Consider the following 16,347-nt stretch of genomic DNA (forward strand, 5'->3'; position numbering starts at 1 on the left):
TTTTTGGCTTTAACTTACGCCATTTGCTTTTTAACAGGCGCAACAGGCTGTTGTTTTTGTTGCTTGTCTTGCCACAAAATGAAGCAGTACAAAAAGTGGTATCTACTTTTAGGGAGTCGCATTAAATGCGAGCATTTTTCAGGATATTTTAAAATGGGGGAACAAAAAACATAAAAAGCTTTGTAATATCATCGAATGCATATAAATAAAAATGCCTTGAAATTTAACGAATTGATAATCGATTGGAATTTAAGAGTTAATAGCAAGTCTTGTGATGAATTTACAAATAAATAAAATTTGAGCAAAATTGGAAAGAAAATATAAGCCAAGTGTAAACTAATAAAATTGAGTCCAAGTTCACTTCTTGGAAGAAAACTTTAAGTCCAGCTTATCGATTTAGCAAAGCTACTTAAGATATATACAAATATTTTATAAATTATCCAAGCTCTGTAAAGAACAAATGTTCAATAACATCGATATTCTCTAGATTTGTATATTATTATTAAAATTATTTTCATATCTCTATTCGACCATCAAAACACTCAACATTTTATTTTTTACATTTTATGTAAATCTTTATTTTATTCATTGTGTAAATTTTGTTGGTTTTAGTTAATAAATTTTCGTATTTTCCACCATCTAATTTTTTCTTTATTTTATTTTTTGTTTTTCTTGTAAGCATGTTTTCTCAATTTGTTGCACGCGTCTAGCTATAGATAGTTTTGATAATATTTTCCACATGTTTCGCATAAGTATAATTGAATCAAGTCATTTGTTTTCATAAGACGAACAATTTCCCTCTTTTTTTTTTAAGAGATGTGAGATATATATATATGTATGCTGTGTCAGAAAAAGTCAAATTTCTACATCGTTTAATAAAATTTTTTTTTAGATTTTTTTGGAATTTTTCGATGCTTTATTTATGTTTGTTTATTAACTAACAAGTTTTTTCGTTTTTTGCTTATGTTTATAAATAATTTCGAGCTTAGCCTTTTTTTCTTGTGAGTGTATGTGTATGTATGTTTGTATGTATGCATGTGTTGGTGTGTTTGATGCCAAATTAAATACATGTATATGCTTTGATGTTTAATGTAAATTAAGTCTACTTAAAATTTGGTTAAACGCTAATTTACACAGAAACAAAATACACAACTAAATTTATTAGAACTAATTAGAGCTTGTGTTTAATTAGCGCTAAGCTTAAAATTAAACGTGATGTTTCGTGTGTTGGTGTGTGTGTGTATGTGTATGTGTGTCGTTGAATTATCATTTGTACAAAGCGTTTTATCTTTATTGTTTAAATCAATTGTGACGGATTTGTTTAGTAACTGTGCGAGTTTTATGCTTGTTCCAGCTGACTTATCTATATAGCACATATAACGGTTTATAGTCTATATATGATCGGCCAGCGCTGACAACATTTATAAGGCAAGTTCAAGAGGCGGCAATTTGTGGTTGACGGTTGTTGCACGTTTTTTCTTGTTTTGTTTAATTGGTTCAGCTAAAAAAATTGTTCGTATTTTTTATTAATTTAAAGTTTTTTTGTTATCTTTGTTTTTTTTTTCTTTTTTTACAGTCTAAGTAAAAGGCACTGATTTGTATTTAAATATATATATATATATACGGCTGTATGTTTGATTGGTGTGTGTGTGTGCGAGGTGCAACGAGTTTAAACACAACAACCGTCATAGTGTGCGTGTTGGTATGTGTATGTGTGTGTGTGTGTGCAATGAAATATACAAAATAATAATACATTATGTAATTACTAAAAATGTAATTAAAATACGCGTGTTTTTTTTGTTGTGTTTTAACTCTTTTTGTTTATATCAATTGTAATTATTATAAATTGTTTTGTTGTTCTACATTTAATTTACATAGATTTATTTGCTAATACATAAAAAATGTGCATGAGTGTGTGATTTTCTGATTTTCTTTTCCATTATTATTAAGCGCAATTTATTTTGTTTTAATTTTAATTTTCATTTTCATTTTTGATTTTATTCTATAACTTTTAATAATTATAAAATTTTGCGTTTTTGCTGCTTTTTTGTTATTGCTTATTTTTAACTATGAGTATGAGATGAGTTTTGAAAGCAGATTTTGCAATGAGTTTTTGTTTTTTGTTTATTATAAGTGTGTATGTGTGTAATGGTATGGGTGTGTGTGTGTGTATATGAATGTGCTTGGTTTGTATTTTGGTTCAATAATTTAATATAATTTAAATATTTGTTGTATTTAGTTTATCTGTTGTTGTGTCGTTGCTTCTTCTTGTTCACTTATGTTTTACTAGATAAAGCATTCATTAGTTAATAATTTATAGTTGTATAGTTTATGTTTTGTATTGTATTTAAGTTCTAGTACATAGTTATATTTAGCAAAAAGCAGTTACAAATAATAGTTGCAAATTATTTTAATTTATACATACATGAATCAAGACAAGTTTAGGGGCGCGCCTAAATTATTTATATATATTTCGTTAAATATATATATATATATATATATAGAGTATATGGTAGCATAGCTTATAGCAAAAATCATAATACCTTAGCTAGAGCTAGTTTTCTATCTTCTTCTTCCATTCTTTTTCTTTTAATAAAGCATTATAAACAAAATTAATGCTTGCAGAAAAAAAATCTATACTATTAAACAATTTGGACACAAAAAAAAATTAAAGTAGAGAAAAAAACAATAATGAATTACTTTTACTTTTTTGTTACTGTTATTAAAGACAAAGAGAAACTAAACATACAATATGCAAATATATAAGTATATATATATATATATGTATCATAATGGTTATACAGTATGGGTTGTATATAATATTTAACATGTATGCAGTTATATATATATATATCGAGTGTATATATAATAATTATCATTATAACATAAACGTTTCTTGAGTTTATCGAAAGTATTTCTTTAATGCGCTGCTCTAAAATTTTGTTCGCTTTTTTCTTTTATTTATTTATTTTTTATATTTTTAGTGCTTAATTCGTTGTTGTTGCTGCTGCTGTTATTGTTGTGGCGTTTTGAGCAGCAATATATCCTTTTTGCGCGTACGACTGGCGCTGGCATTGAGTCGCTGATAGAAATAGTTGCGTCCGATTTTGCGCTGCAATTTATAGAATTTGCCCGCTAGGAACTTTGTTATGCTCTGCACATAGTCGTGCACATCCTCATGATCCTCCAGCAAATGTATCGAGATAATATCGATTTTGATCTTATCGAAGGGCAACGTCTGCAAGATCTACAATTGGAGAGTGAAGAGATTCATTTGAGTATATCTATAGGTATCGACTATTCATGTGGATTACTCACGTCTAGCTCATGGCCCTGCACGCCAAGGCTGAGCAGATCGTATTCGGTGCGCTCACATGCCAGCATGATTGTGTAGAGCGGAAAGCATTTAACACGCGAGTTGAACCACGATGTCTCCTCGTCGTGCAAACTATTTATGCGCACATCCTCGTTGTGTATGGTAATCTGTGGAATATATACATTAGTAAATTATATAATAAATGTCAAGCCATATATATTTACAAAGTGAAAGCGCTGCCAGGAAAAACAAATTGCAAGTCTCATTTTCCCTATCGAAAACGAATCATATCTCAATATAGGCTAGCTACATTGACTTCTGAGATTTTTCCCTCGCACCTACTCCCGTTATATATACTTTGAGAAACAAATTGCTTTACCTAGCGTGCTCTCACTTTATCTTCAAAAGTATACTCACCTCTTTGGGATAGGTATTGGGCGAGACACAGGCATGCACCACCTGCATGCGTTGCCTTTGCGCATTCTGCTTGAGCAACGCGAAATACCAGCGCGGCTCCGGCTCCACCAGCACGCCCATCCAATTGAGCTGGTCGCTCAACCAGGGCGCCGTTATGAGGTGAGCCAGCGGCCCGCTTAACGACTGGATGACTGCACCATTCAGCTTGCCACCGACCAACTCGGCTACGTAATGCGCCAGCTGATCAGAGACGCTGTTGCCGCTGCCGCTGCCGCTGCCGCTGCTGCTGCTGCTGCTGCTGTTGCCCGTGCCGGCGGGCGGTACAGCAGCGCTGGCTGCTGGCGCTTTCCCGGAGCTGCTGGCGGCGGTGCTTTTGGCCATAGACATATACTTGCGCATATGGATCTGGCGGAGGAATGCAATGAGTGCGGGATCATCTTGTGCCACGCTGTTCAGCTCGTAGTCGCGCGACATATTCAGACGAAATTGCTGATGCCGGATTTCTGCAAAGGACGAAGAGAAGAGATTATCAAGTAAAGCGGTACAAGCCAGTCAAGGGTAGGCTCGATAAAATTCTGAGACGTGACTGTATATGGCCCATTCTCCTGCTCTTTCCATATCTTTGATCTTGAATGTTATTTCGAAAACTCGCTTGACTTATATAATAGGTTTAGCCCCCAAAGTTGAACCGGTTTAGTTTATGAGACCTGCCTAGTAGCTTTGATTATTTGCATTGTTTAATTTAGTTGCTCTTCTAAGTAATTAAATTTAATTAAAAGTTGTTGCACCACTGGACGCTGCGCCACCACCAGCAGCAGCTGCCGCCGCCGTCTTGACTGCGATGGCGTGCGCTGCATCCACTTCGATACGCTCCGTTGCCAATTGCAGCGCATTGACCAGATTTGCATTGGCCAAATTAAGCACGCGCGAGGGAGATCTATGTGGAACGTCTTGGCAATTGAAACACTGGGCAGCATTCGATTCAAGAATGAATATTATAAATTTTTTTTTTTTGTACTACAAAAATCTAAAATATGCTGAGTGAGTTGCAAACTTCTTTTATATCTAGTGTATGGAAAAATGTTTCATTGCCAAGTGTTTCAAATAGAAACGTTTCAAGCCCAACTTAATAAAACTCAATAATAATATAAAAGCTTAATGATATCAAAAATCTTGATTTATGTTTAAAGTGTTTTAATTCCAGGCATTCCAGTTGTGTTTTGAACTTCTGCAGATTATTTATTTACTAGAACTAGCTCAAATGTAACCATAAATTCCAATTAACATGCTTCTTATTTCAACCATTTTGTTTTTAGCTTTCATCAGAATCTGACCTTTTCATAAATTGCGAAAAATATATAATAAATTAGAAAAAATTGCATTAGGAAATCAGTTTTTTTTTTTTTTTTTCGCTAATGAGACGCCCTGACTATTTGGCATTAGTTTTTGGTCAAAATGTCAAAGTCGAAGGTTAAATGGTGTTGCCAAAAAGAAACAAACGTCAAGAACTTTGGCAACGACCTCACCTGACTCGCAAGAGCCTTGAAACTATGCCGCAGCAGCAACAGCAGCAGCAGCGTTCGCTGGAGACCGGCCGGTAGGCACATAAAATATAATGAGCGCACGGCCTTTGATATTTAGCTCGTGAGCCAATTTCCCTGCCTTTTTATTACATACATACAGCTGTATATCTATGGAATAAAAGCCAACCCAACGATTTGCTGTAGTTTAAGTTTTAGTTTCATTCGTCAGTTCACTTTGCGTATTTCATTTGCTTTTCACACTTTCCTTGTGCCATTTTACACTTTTTGTTTCGTTTTACCTGACCATAGCGAATAGTAGAAAATAAAACAACAACAACAATAATAACAACATAAAGTGCTCGTAAAGCCAATAGAAATTATAATATAAAATGTACTCGTAATTGTGGCAAGTTGGAGAACTGACTGAAGGGGTTATATATATATATACATATATATATGTATATACATATACATATATATCTCGACAGCCATGGACGGTTGGCAACAACCGAAGCCAAAGAGGCGTGCCGTGACTGAAGCAATGTCAGGTACAATTTGGCATGGAACACAAATGCCATTTAGACTAATGAAAGCCTAAGCTGTAAATTTTCGGGCGTATTTTAATATTTCCTTCTGACTCAATTACAATATCAATTTGTTTGAGTGAATGACTGAATTTAGTTTAAGGTCTATAATAGACATAGAATACAGAAATGATTTACATGATCACAGGATTAAGCTTTAAGTTCAATATTATATTCATCTATATCAAATGCACAATTATCATTAAGATTAAGTACAAAGTGAAATGGAACAAAATTTATATTGCTTAGCGAATTCCTACAACTAAATTAATTTTATTTAGCTTTAAAAGTTTGTCAATAAAAAAGGCAATTTCCATTGCAAAACACAATATTAATGTCCAATTCCTAATCATTCTATTGAAGATTTCTTGTTATAATAAATAGGAATACCTCGGTACAATTCGGAATGGAACACCTTTCATAGTAGTTTATTATTTATTTTCGCCACTCAAATGTTTATTTAAAAGCACTTATGACTCCGCTCTACTATTCATTATATCAAATGTTGACTTCTATTGATTTTTAGAACCATTAAATCTATTTAATGCTCTTTATAATGATAATCGATAAATCAAGCTCGCACACATTTTTTTATCGCTTCTGTTGCGCACTTGTGTGTGGTGCTATTCTTGGCGCCCAACTATGTATTAGCCTTCTATAGTACTAGTTAGCCAGCTTTTGGGGCCCTCGTTCGCTCGAAGATCGACCCAGTTAGATTAGGCACGGTTCGGCGCGTTAAGGCCAATAAATCAGCGCTGTGCGCGTTATATATTAGCTGTTGGCACTAGACAACATAGCGGCAAAACTATTTAACAACAACAATTGGCTCTTATCGACAACACACACACACACACACATACACAATATGGAACGACATGGAAACGAGCCATTTGGAATGGTAGCTAAACAAGTAATTACACGTCAAATGAGACCCGGACTTCAAAGCGGAGTTGTAGAAATCAATAATAAAAGTGGCAATAGAAATGAATTATACAACAAAGGCCCAAAAAAAACCGTGAATAGAGGGAAACGTGAAACGAGGCAACAGGGGCTCTCTCTAAGCATTGCCACACGCAATCCAGGGCATATAACATATAAATATTACACAACAAGGGTAACATTGTCCCCCCCTTAGTAAATTGAAAGAGGGACAGAGAGAGGGAGAGAGAAAAGTTTCAGCTTTCCCTCACTTTTATTGCTGTTTGAATATTCTTTATTAAACAACTTTAAGCGCGCTCGTAATTGAAAATGCATAAAAGTTGTTGTGCCTCTGTCTCCCTGCATGTGTGCGTGTGTGTGTGTGTGTGTGTGGCTTTTGTTGAGTTATTGAATAGGGCGTGGTTGCACAAGTTTTCTGCGACTCAGCTACCCCTGGCTAAAGTCCTGGCCCATCGCCCGAGGGCCAGACATCACTCTCAAGTCTCCGTCGCGTCTCCGAGTTTGACGTCTTTAAGTCGGCCGCCGCCGTCGCTTAACCGCAATTAAACTGTTCCTTCGAATTATTTTTTGGGCCATGCCCCGTCATTTGTCTTGCCACCCTGACGACGCGCCGGCCTATTGTACGCACCGGCGATACCCTTCCGCTTGCTTCCCCAACCCCCTCTTGCAAATTAGAAATGTCAGCGATTTTGACACCGAAATTGCTGCGCCTGCGGCCAGATTACACTTCTCTTTTATTTTTCTCTCGCTTTTACCACTGTTCGTTTATAATTGTTCCAATGGGGATTACCATATGCTCGAATTTAATGCTTTTCAGGCGCAGCTGTCGCTGTTTCACTTCGCTCCATTTCATTTCGTTAACAAATTGTGGCTAACCCCGGCAGACTTAATGAGAGCTAAGCTGATGTTAATCGTTGCTAAGTGCACTTCTCTCTGTGTTCCATTCAATTTTAATTCGCCTTGAAATTTGCAGCTGTGAGTAACTTCGCCTCTATTCCATTGCATACAAATTCCATTGGATTATAGTTGGTTTTTCTAATGTTCCATTCCATTACATTCCATTCTGACCCATCAGTTTTTCTTTTATTTATTTCTATTTTATACTTCGTAACTCAATATCTCTCAATGCCACTTTTCAACTGCAGCTGTCTATGTTTCATTCCATTTCGTTCTTAACTTTTATTGCACATTCTTAGCTCATATCGCATTTGCTGCGGGTAGACAAGTTTCTAAGCCATTCCACTTAACCACTAATCGTCCAATTGCCGCTGAGTTCATGAAATGCGATCTCCCGTTCCTAATAATAAACTCTGTCTATCACATATCAGATTTCTACCACTAATAGTAGGCATAAATTTCTCTTCTCTCTCACTCTGTTTGTGTATTTTATATTTATATTTTATGGAACTGCGCTGCTCTTGTCTCATAAACTTGGCGCACTTTCCTTTCAAATTACGGCCAGCAGCAGCGTTAATTAGTCCAAGTTTTCACTTGAGCGTTTCATTGCCGTCGCGTTACGTTTTCTAGTGAAGGACAGCAGATGAAGATGGCGGGGGATTGGCAAACAAATTACTAAATGGTTGTCGTTTTGGCCAAAAGAAAAAAAAAAAAAAAAAAAAAGAGAAAAAATAATATTGTTGTTGGCCATTTTATGAGCGCCCAGCGCTAGCAACTGTTTCATATATATGTATGTATTATCATAAACTTTATGGCCATTTTGTGACCGAAAAGTTTATTTTTTTATGTTTTTTTCATATATACATATATATATTTTTGCGAAATTAACATAAAGGCGGGAGGTTGGCATAGACAATGTTGGGAATCGGAATTGGAAATGCCTTTAATGGTTCAACAATAGCAAAAAATTTGGCCAAAAAATTAACATTTCGACTTTATTGCAGCTGTATAAAAGGAGCATAGGAAATGTTGGAGGTAATTAAATTTTAATGCTCCATACCCAGGCATACCGAACCACGCCAAAAATACCAGTAGTGAGATACAATATAATTGTAATCTGTTATTTTTATTTATTTATTGGCTAGCAAATCAAAAAAAAAAAAACAGCGCAAAAGGCATTGAAGAAGCGTTTAGCATAATTGAATTGTGTGTTCCGTTGCAAACTATACCTAACCTAAAAGCAATTTGGCTCATTATGGACATTTGAATTTCAAATTCAATTGAAAGGCATAATTTAATAATGTTACAATCAGTAAGCTCCAGAGATATAGCAAATTTGCATTATAGCTGCGTGACTCGAGGGCTTATCGCATGGCAATTGCCGCAATTGATTGCCCACTTTCATAAGACAAGGGCACAGGAGAGGAAATGTATAAGAGAGTCAGAGAAAGAGAGAGAGTGGGGGGAGAGGTGAACCTCACACGTTGAAGACGCCACCGCGGCCAAGACATGAAATTGCGCAATTGCTCAAGTGAAACGTAAGCGAGCGGGGGTTGCAAAAAAAAAAAAAAAAAAAAAAAAAACAAAACAAATAAATAAACCTGAAACCCAAATGCGGGTGGCTCTAAGCCACGTACCACAATGAAACGGCGACGGCGGCGGTGCAACCACTGAACCGCTGAACCACGCTGCATGGCGGCGCATGCTGTGATAATGCTCTTTGAGCTTTGCTTTTCACATTGAGCACTCGCTGCGCTTCGCTCGTGGGGGAGTCGTCTCCGATCTGTGATAGACGCCACCAGCGGGGGTGGTTAATGCACAACACAGACACTCCTATATATGTGCATGTATGTGTGTATGCACAAAATTATGAATCACTAGACGATACCACAGGACGGCAACGACATCCGGTGGGCGGGGCAGGGGTCGCTCGTATTATAGTAATACGTGTGGCAAAGGCTGCTTAGAATTGCAGGCAGCGAACGCAACGGGGCGTCGAAATTGTCGCCGGGGCATGCTACTTGTCGCAGCGTGCTGCTGCTTAACGGGAATTAAGTCATTATAGTGTGTGCGACAATGTATGTGTGTGAGTGTGTGTTTTCCCTTGTACATATCAATTAAAGCTGCAAATTGCAAATTGCCTTGGCTGACGTGTGAAGCCTAATGCCTGATTAACACGATTAATGCCCTGTGATTCGATTAGCCAAACGCCACGCCCACAGCACTTGGCCCACAAAAAATAAAATAAAATAAAGAAATATATAAATAAATAAAAAAATATATATAAATAAATAAATATATATATATATAAGTATTTTGTATATCTGAGAGAAGGCAGCCGAATGCGGTGGCAACGTTTCAAGATTTGGGCTAATGCGATTTATGCTCGTGCTGCCGCTGCTTTTCTTTTCTATTGCCGCAGGTGGGGCTAATGACATTTGCCAGACGTCAGACGACTGCAACCTGCAAAAAGGCAATGCCAAGAATCGTGCAGCTGCGGCCACGCGATGTCAACAATGCTAAAATGTGGCAACGTTGGCGCCCCGCCCACCCATAACGCCCATTTCAGAGCGGCGAGGGCGTGGCAGTAGCCAGAGTGCAGTTGGTATAAGTCGAAGGTGCGCCAGGGCATGCGATAAGTGGGCTATGTGTAGGGGAAACAGCGAGAGAATAGGAGAAAGTAACAGAGAGTAAGAGGCGAAAGAGAGAGAGAGAGAGAAAGGGAGAGAGAGGGGGGATGTGCTGTTAACATAGCATAAAGTGTGGCATGCAAAATTGCAATGAATCAACTCTATAAGCAAGTTCAATGGGCTATCCCATCGTATGAAAAAAGAGAACATAATCATGATTTTATCATTTATAAATTTTATATTCATTAAAAAGAACGTCAATTGATATTTAATTTATTTCGATTATATATAAATAAAAAAAAAATAAAAAATGTTATTGAACGTATTATATAAATGAATATTTAAATATAAATTCTGTAAGGCTCTCAAACGATTTCAAAACATCATTAATGATTATTGAGCATGTAACTGATTGGTAATATCTTCTGACTAATAGAGGCGATTGCAATAAGTTCAAGCAAACATGCCGATAAGAAATATTTAGATAGAACGCAATATCAGTCATTGAAAAAAAGATAAGATTAGTTGAGAAATGCAAAAGAGAATGGAAAGTTTTTATTTCGACATATATTTCATTTTGATTGAACCACACCGCACACACTCATCATATAGCATCATTATCATCATCATCATTATTATAATTATCAACTGGATGGATCCATGATTAAGTAGCGCTTCAAAGCTGAAACGTGACATTTACAACGAGCTCGGGGATTGTAAAAGAGGCCGAGGACGCGGGCTCAAAGAGAAATGTTGTAACAACAAGAACAGCGTAGGCAAGCACAATAAAATACATACACAAAATATATATAAAAATTTTAAACTAGATAAACGAAAAGAAAGAGAAAGAGAAGACGCCAATGTCTAGTCTGGAATTTTTGTTTGTTTCATTCTGTAAAGTCATGGCCGAGGTTTTTTTTTTTTTTTTTTAGATTTGAAATGCGCTTTGGCTTTGAAGCCGCCACAAGAATTTGTCACTTTAATAAGCGCATTTGGGTTCACATTCTTTAACTACTTTTTCTTCAGCCGCTGCTTCTCTTATTTTGAATGATTTGAAGTTTTCGTCTGGGCTGCTTGAACCCAATCGGCAGCAGCCGCAACAACCTTTGTGCCACACGGGCGAAACGTGTTCGAATTTATATGCGGCTTAGCGGCTGCGTCGGCTACTCCGATTCCGACTCCGACTGCGGCTAATTTATGCACAGCATGCTCATATTTGTAATATTATGGGTTATGAATCCGACGTATGGCTCGTATAAACCTAATAGAGCCATCAATGGGCCATAAAACTAGAGCTGCCAGCCAAAAAGAAAACACATATTCAAGCGACCACGGAGAGCTGTCAAGCTGTTCCGCCAGCCAACTGGCAGCTGCCACGCCCAGCAGCCCCAAAATTACAGTTGGAGCCAAGCCCCGTCTAGTCGACGTGGCGGCAGAGTTAAGAAACATAAAAAAGAGAAGCAAAGAAAAAGCACATGTAAAGAAAGAAAACTAAAACAGCAGCCAGCCTTAAAAAAGTGGGTGGTTATCAGCTGACTAACTGAGTGACTGATTGAATGATTGACTGACTGTCTGCCTGGCTGACAGACTGCTAACTGCAATTTGGCAGCGACTTTATCGACTTTTAATTCGCTGCACAATTTGCATACATTTTAATATTTATTTTAAGACAAAGGCGCGCTGCTGCGGAAGGAATCGATCCAAGCTAAAGGAAGCACACTACAACAACAACAACAACTAAGAAAGCTGTTGACAACAGAAACAACAACTGACGACAACGAGCTGCGAAAATTACTTGTGCTTGAGCAGAATTCGCAATGCACTTCATTGCCAGCTACGCACAGTGGTGCAATATGCACAATCAATGAATGAAAATATTTTATGAATGAATAGTAAAATATATTCAGATGCAGCATTGAATTTATATTAATTTCAAGTTTAAAAGTGAACTTCAATGACAAATATTTGAGTTTGATTTATTTTACTGTTTCTAATGAACTTTCTCAGACTTCAACTAGATAATCAATATGAAATATTATTAGACTCATAGACCCATTTTGACTAATTTTAAATCTAAGCTTGTAGTATTTATATATTTTATATAAGTTTATTAATTGTGTATACATATTAAAATAAATCCATTTAAAAATTTCATTATATTCTAGCATACAAAAACTTGTATGTTTCATAATACCCATAATACTCTACTAAACTTGCAGCAAATATAAGAAACTATACAAACACAACTTATATACAATTCTATTGTTTGCGCATATATACTGAAATCAAATCAAAATGGACATATTTTGATTGATTTGCCACCGCATTAAGCATACATTGAATCACTGTGCAATCAGGCTGAGGCTGCTGCTTCACAGCTGCTCAGTAATACACACTACTCACAATGGAGTGCCATTGATATATTTTGGGTCTCATTGAAGCAAAGGAGAAAGAGGCGTGTTTTCTCTTTTTTTATTTTTTGCTGATTTCTTCTTCTTAACCACTCGTAGTTCGCCCTTAGTCACTTTGGGGGTATGAGTCAGCGAATGGTGATCCATCAGGCACTACTAAATAGCCACTGGGAGTGGGGATACAGAGAATTCTCTTAATTCATATGCAAAGGCCAATTTCGCTGCTCGTGCGCTTTCATTGAGAAAACGGCACAAATTAAGCAAATTTATTTTGCCCTGTACTAGAGGCAAGAGACAAGTCCAAATACGACTATATAGCTGACTGACACTATGTACATATGTATGTATATTCCACATACAACGACGACATCGGCGCAATAAAAACAAAATATTTTAGCGAATTAAAAGAAAATTGCCTCATCCGACAGTTATGCGAGGCTGCTCGTCTGTCCGTCTAGCTGTCTGGCTATATAATTTGGATAGATGTAACTATAAAGCTAGCAAATCAGCAAATAAATGACTCATGCCTAAATAAATCAACTAAACAAGGCTTTTTACTAACTAGCTAGTCCAGCTTTTGTACCCTGGTGGGTGTATCAATTAAGGCAAGGTTTCTCAATTTCTCAATTAAAGCTAGCGTCTTTCTTTCCCTAGCGCGATGTATGTATATTATTTGAATTTGACGAATTTTGGTTGGATATTCGTGTACAAAGTAAATTACACAATTCTGAGTAATTCATTTTTCCTCAATTTTTGTTTGCATTTTTCTTATCAATGTAAATAATATGATAAAATATATTCTAAAGCTTTAGTTCAGTATAGTACTTGATAGAGTATCTGTAAATCTTCAGGTTTTCCCTTCTGCTCCATAGCACACACTTTTACTTGCAACACTTGAGCCTCGAATTGAGGCCCCAATGCAGTAGGCATACTGACTCTAGCTGTTTCTGCCGTTTGTTGTTAACTGTTTGCTCTTTGAGCCATTCATCAAATGGCAAATTAGAAATTCTTTTGGCGTTGCAGCGGTGGCCTTTGTAGCCAGGCACGTGTCGCCGTGGATGACGTTATGACAGCAGCTGCGCCACGGCTGTTGCCAAGTGAGACCTCATCAGACAACTTTGTTTGTTCTTTGCTGTTGTATATGTATATATACATATATATATATGTATATATATATATATATATTTTTTTTTATTGACAGGAAGCGCCACTGCGCCAAGCCAAGAAGTACAAAAAAAAATGTAGAGACCCAAAAAAAAAAACAAGAGAAAAAGATCTATGACAAAAGATGCGCTAAGCATAAACTAAGCAGGGCAACGAGGACTCGGGGCTAGTTAGGAGGATGCGTAAACTAATCTGAAAAGTGTGCCCAGGAAAGGACAGCAGACAGCCAAAGCCAAACACAGCCTACATCCGGTGGAAGCAAACACAAGAGAGAGTGAGAAAAAACGTGAAAGAAAACTTATCCAAAAAAATGCAAATTTAAATGGAGAAAAAAAATAAACAGATGAGACATATGCCAAAGATATCATATTTATATGAATATATATATGACAATAAAATGGAGCTGAACAGAATGAAGATTAGATACCCTAATGGAAAGATTAAGATAATATATAAGATAAGATAGCTTATATAAAAACTTCATTTTGAAATTTGTTTTTGCTGGAGGTTGACGATTGTCCCTGAGCTATAATCTATATGGTATGCTAGCTTTATGATAGATTTATGATACCCTATATCAAGCTATTGAGTTATTAAGATGCAATCTCATGTTTAATTTCTGAATTTCCCCAACAGTTTTGGAATACCCTCAGAGTTTAGAGTATATGGACCAACGAGAACTTAGGAGTGTGTATTTTGTCTCACCTGTCGTGTCCATGTAAACAATTAACGTGGCAAAGACCAGCGCAAACGAGAGCAGGCACAGGGCAATGGGCAATAGCTGGCGATACGGCGACGGGCTGGAGCGCGGATCAAGTTTCTTGCTCTTGTACGAGGAGGAGCCGTTGGCACCACAGCCCGCTGCAGCAGCAGCAGCGGCCGCCGCATGATGATGATGATGGTGATGATGATGCTGATGCTGTTGCTGTTGCTGCTGCTGGCGACTGTTGCTCGACTGTTGTTTCTGGTGTGGCTGGTGGTGGTGTGTGGCTCCAATTGCTGCTGCTGCCGCCGCCGCTGCTGCTGCGGCTTTCGACTGCTTGTGGCAGCAATGCTGATGGCTGTGCTGCAATTGCAGCTGCAACGGCGCCGTTCGCGTGGGCGTCGACAGCGGCGATGAGACGGTGCTGGCCGATGGTGAGCTCAATACGCTGCTCAAGTCGCTAATGGAACCAGTTGAAGCGGCACACGTGGAGGCAGCAAATCCCACTCCACCACCACCTCCTCCCCCTCGGTCCAGCTGTTTGTGCGGCATTTGTCGGCTGTGGCGCTTGTGGCGCAACTGCACATGATCCGTCTCATCGTAGTCCATGTCTTTGGTTGTTGTTGCTGTTGGTGTCGATGCTTGCCTCACACTCTGCTCCTGGCCAAAGTTGACATCATCCACATCCTCGCACTCGATATCATCATCATCGTCCACAGACGCCAAATTTGTTCGCGCTGGCTGCGTTTTGCGCGTGTGACACGAATCGCTGCCACTCGCTGTTGCCGTTGCTGCTGTTGTTGTTGCTGTTGTTGCTGCTGCTGCTTTGGCTGCCGCTGCTGCAGCTGCCAGCGCCGCACAGCTTCGGCTGAGTGTGTACTTTTTGGGCGTATTCTTTCGCCTGCTGCTGTTGGCGCTGCCGCTCGCTGCGGCGACTGTGGAGCTGCTTGGCGCTGCCAGCTGCTCAGCGGCCAGCGCTGGATGCGCCGAATACACTTGCTGTGGCATAGTTAACACAATTTTCTGCTCCTCTATAGCTTGGACTACTATCTCTCTCTCTCCCGCTCTGTCTCTCTCACTGCTTCGAGTGTCCTGTTGTGACTGTTTAGCTCCTCTCCTGTTGGCTGCTGTGACTAATGCCGCATTTTCTGCATCCTGGCAACCGACACGACTGCAAGAAATAAAGAAAAAAGAGATTCCAATTAGTTTTGTGTCTTTGCAAAAAAGATTCGCAGTGCTGTTTGAGCCACTTAATAATACCCTATAATACTTAAGATATATGTAAACAGGCATTAGACATTCGGCAATAGATAAAAAAAAATTATTAAAATCATTTTCAAAATAACATAAATCAATTTCGAATATAAATTTTTTTTATGGTTACTTATTTTTTGTATTTACATTTTTTATTTTATTTTTAAGCTTTTTTAAATTTTTATTTAACTATAATTTAAATAATTTATTATTTTAATATATCTTCATTTATTTTTTTTATTTTTTTTTTATTTTTATTATTATTATTTTTTTTTATTTAAAATTAATTTCTTTTTTATTTTTCATTTATATATTTTTATTTTTTACTATATTTTAATTAAATATTTTTATATTTCATATTTTTTTAAATTATTTATTTCATATTTGTTTATACTTAAAATATTTTCCATATCCCATATATATACCCTATACTAGCTAATGACACTGGGCATATCAAAACTAATTTGGTAAAGTGCATTGAACTGAGCTCAAAGATTGAGCCCCGTCCC

The 16,347-nt window shown here is 37.4% G+C and overlaps 1 protein-coding gene across 1 annotated transcript in view; it reads right to left on the reverse strand.

Moving 5' to 3' along the window:
* Positions 1-2,153: 2,153 nt before the first annotated feature.
* The window catches only part of LOC26528521 (protein Star), a 32,212-nt gene continuing 18,018 nt past the window's right edge, over positions 2,154-16,347 (reverse strand). Inside the window, exons 2-5 of the mRNA XM_032729383.2 lie at positions 14,587-15,755; positions 3,734-4,236; positions 3,319-3,483; positions 2,154-3,247 (exon numbers count right to left, since the gene is read on the reverse strand). Coding sequence (XP_032585274.1) covers positions 3,014-3,247; positions 3,319-3,483; positions 3,734-4,236; positions 14,587-15,592 — 1,908 coding nt within the window. The 5' untranslated portion in view covers positions 15,593-15,755 and the 3' untranslated portion in view covers positions 2,154-3,013. The remainder of the gene's footprint in view (positions 3,248-3,318; positions 3,484-3,733; positions 4,237-14,586; positions 15,756-16,347) is intronic.

This window comes from Drosophila mojavensis, unplaced genomic scaffold (assembly GCF_018153725.1).
Source record: "Drosophila mojavensis isolate 15081-1352.22 unplaced genomic scaffold, ASM1815372v1 contig_36, whole genome shotgun sequence".
Lineage (NCBI taxonomy): Eukaryota > Metazoa > Arthropoda > Insecta > Diptera > Drosophilidae > Drosophila > Drosophila mojavensis.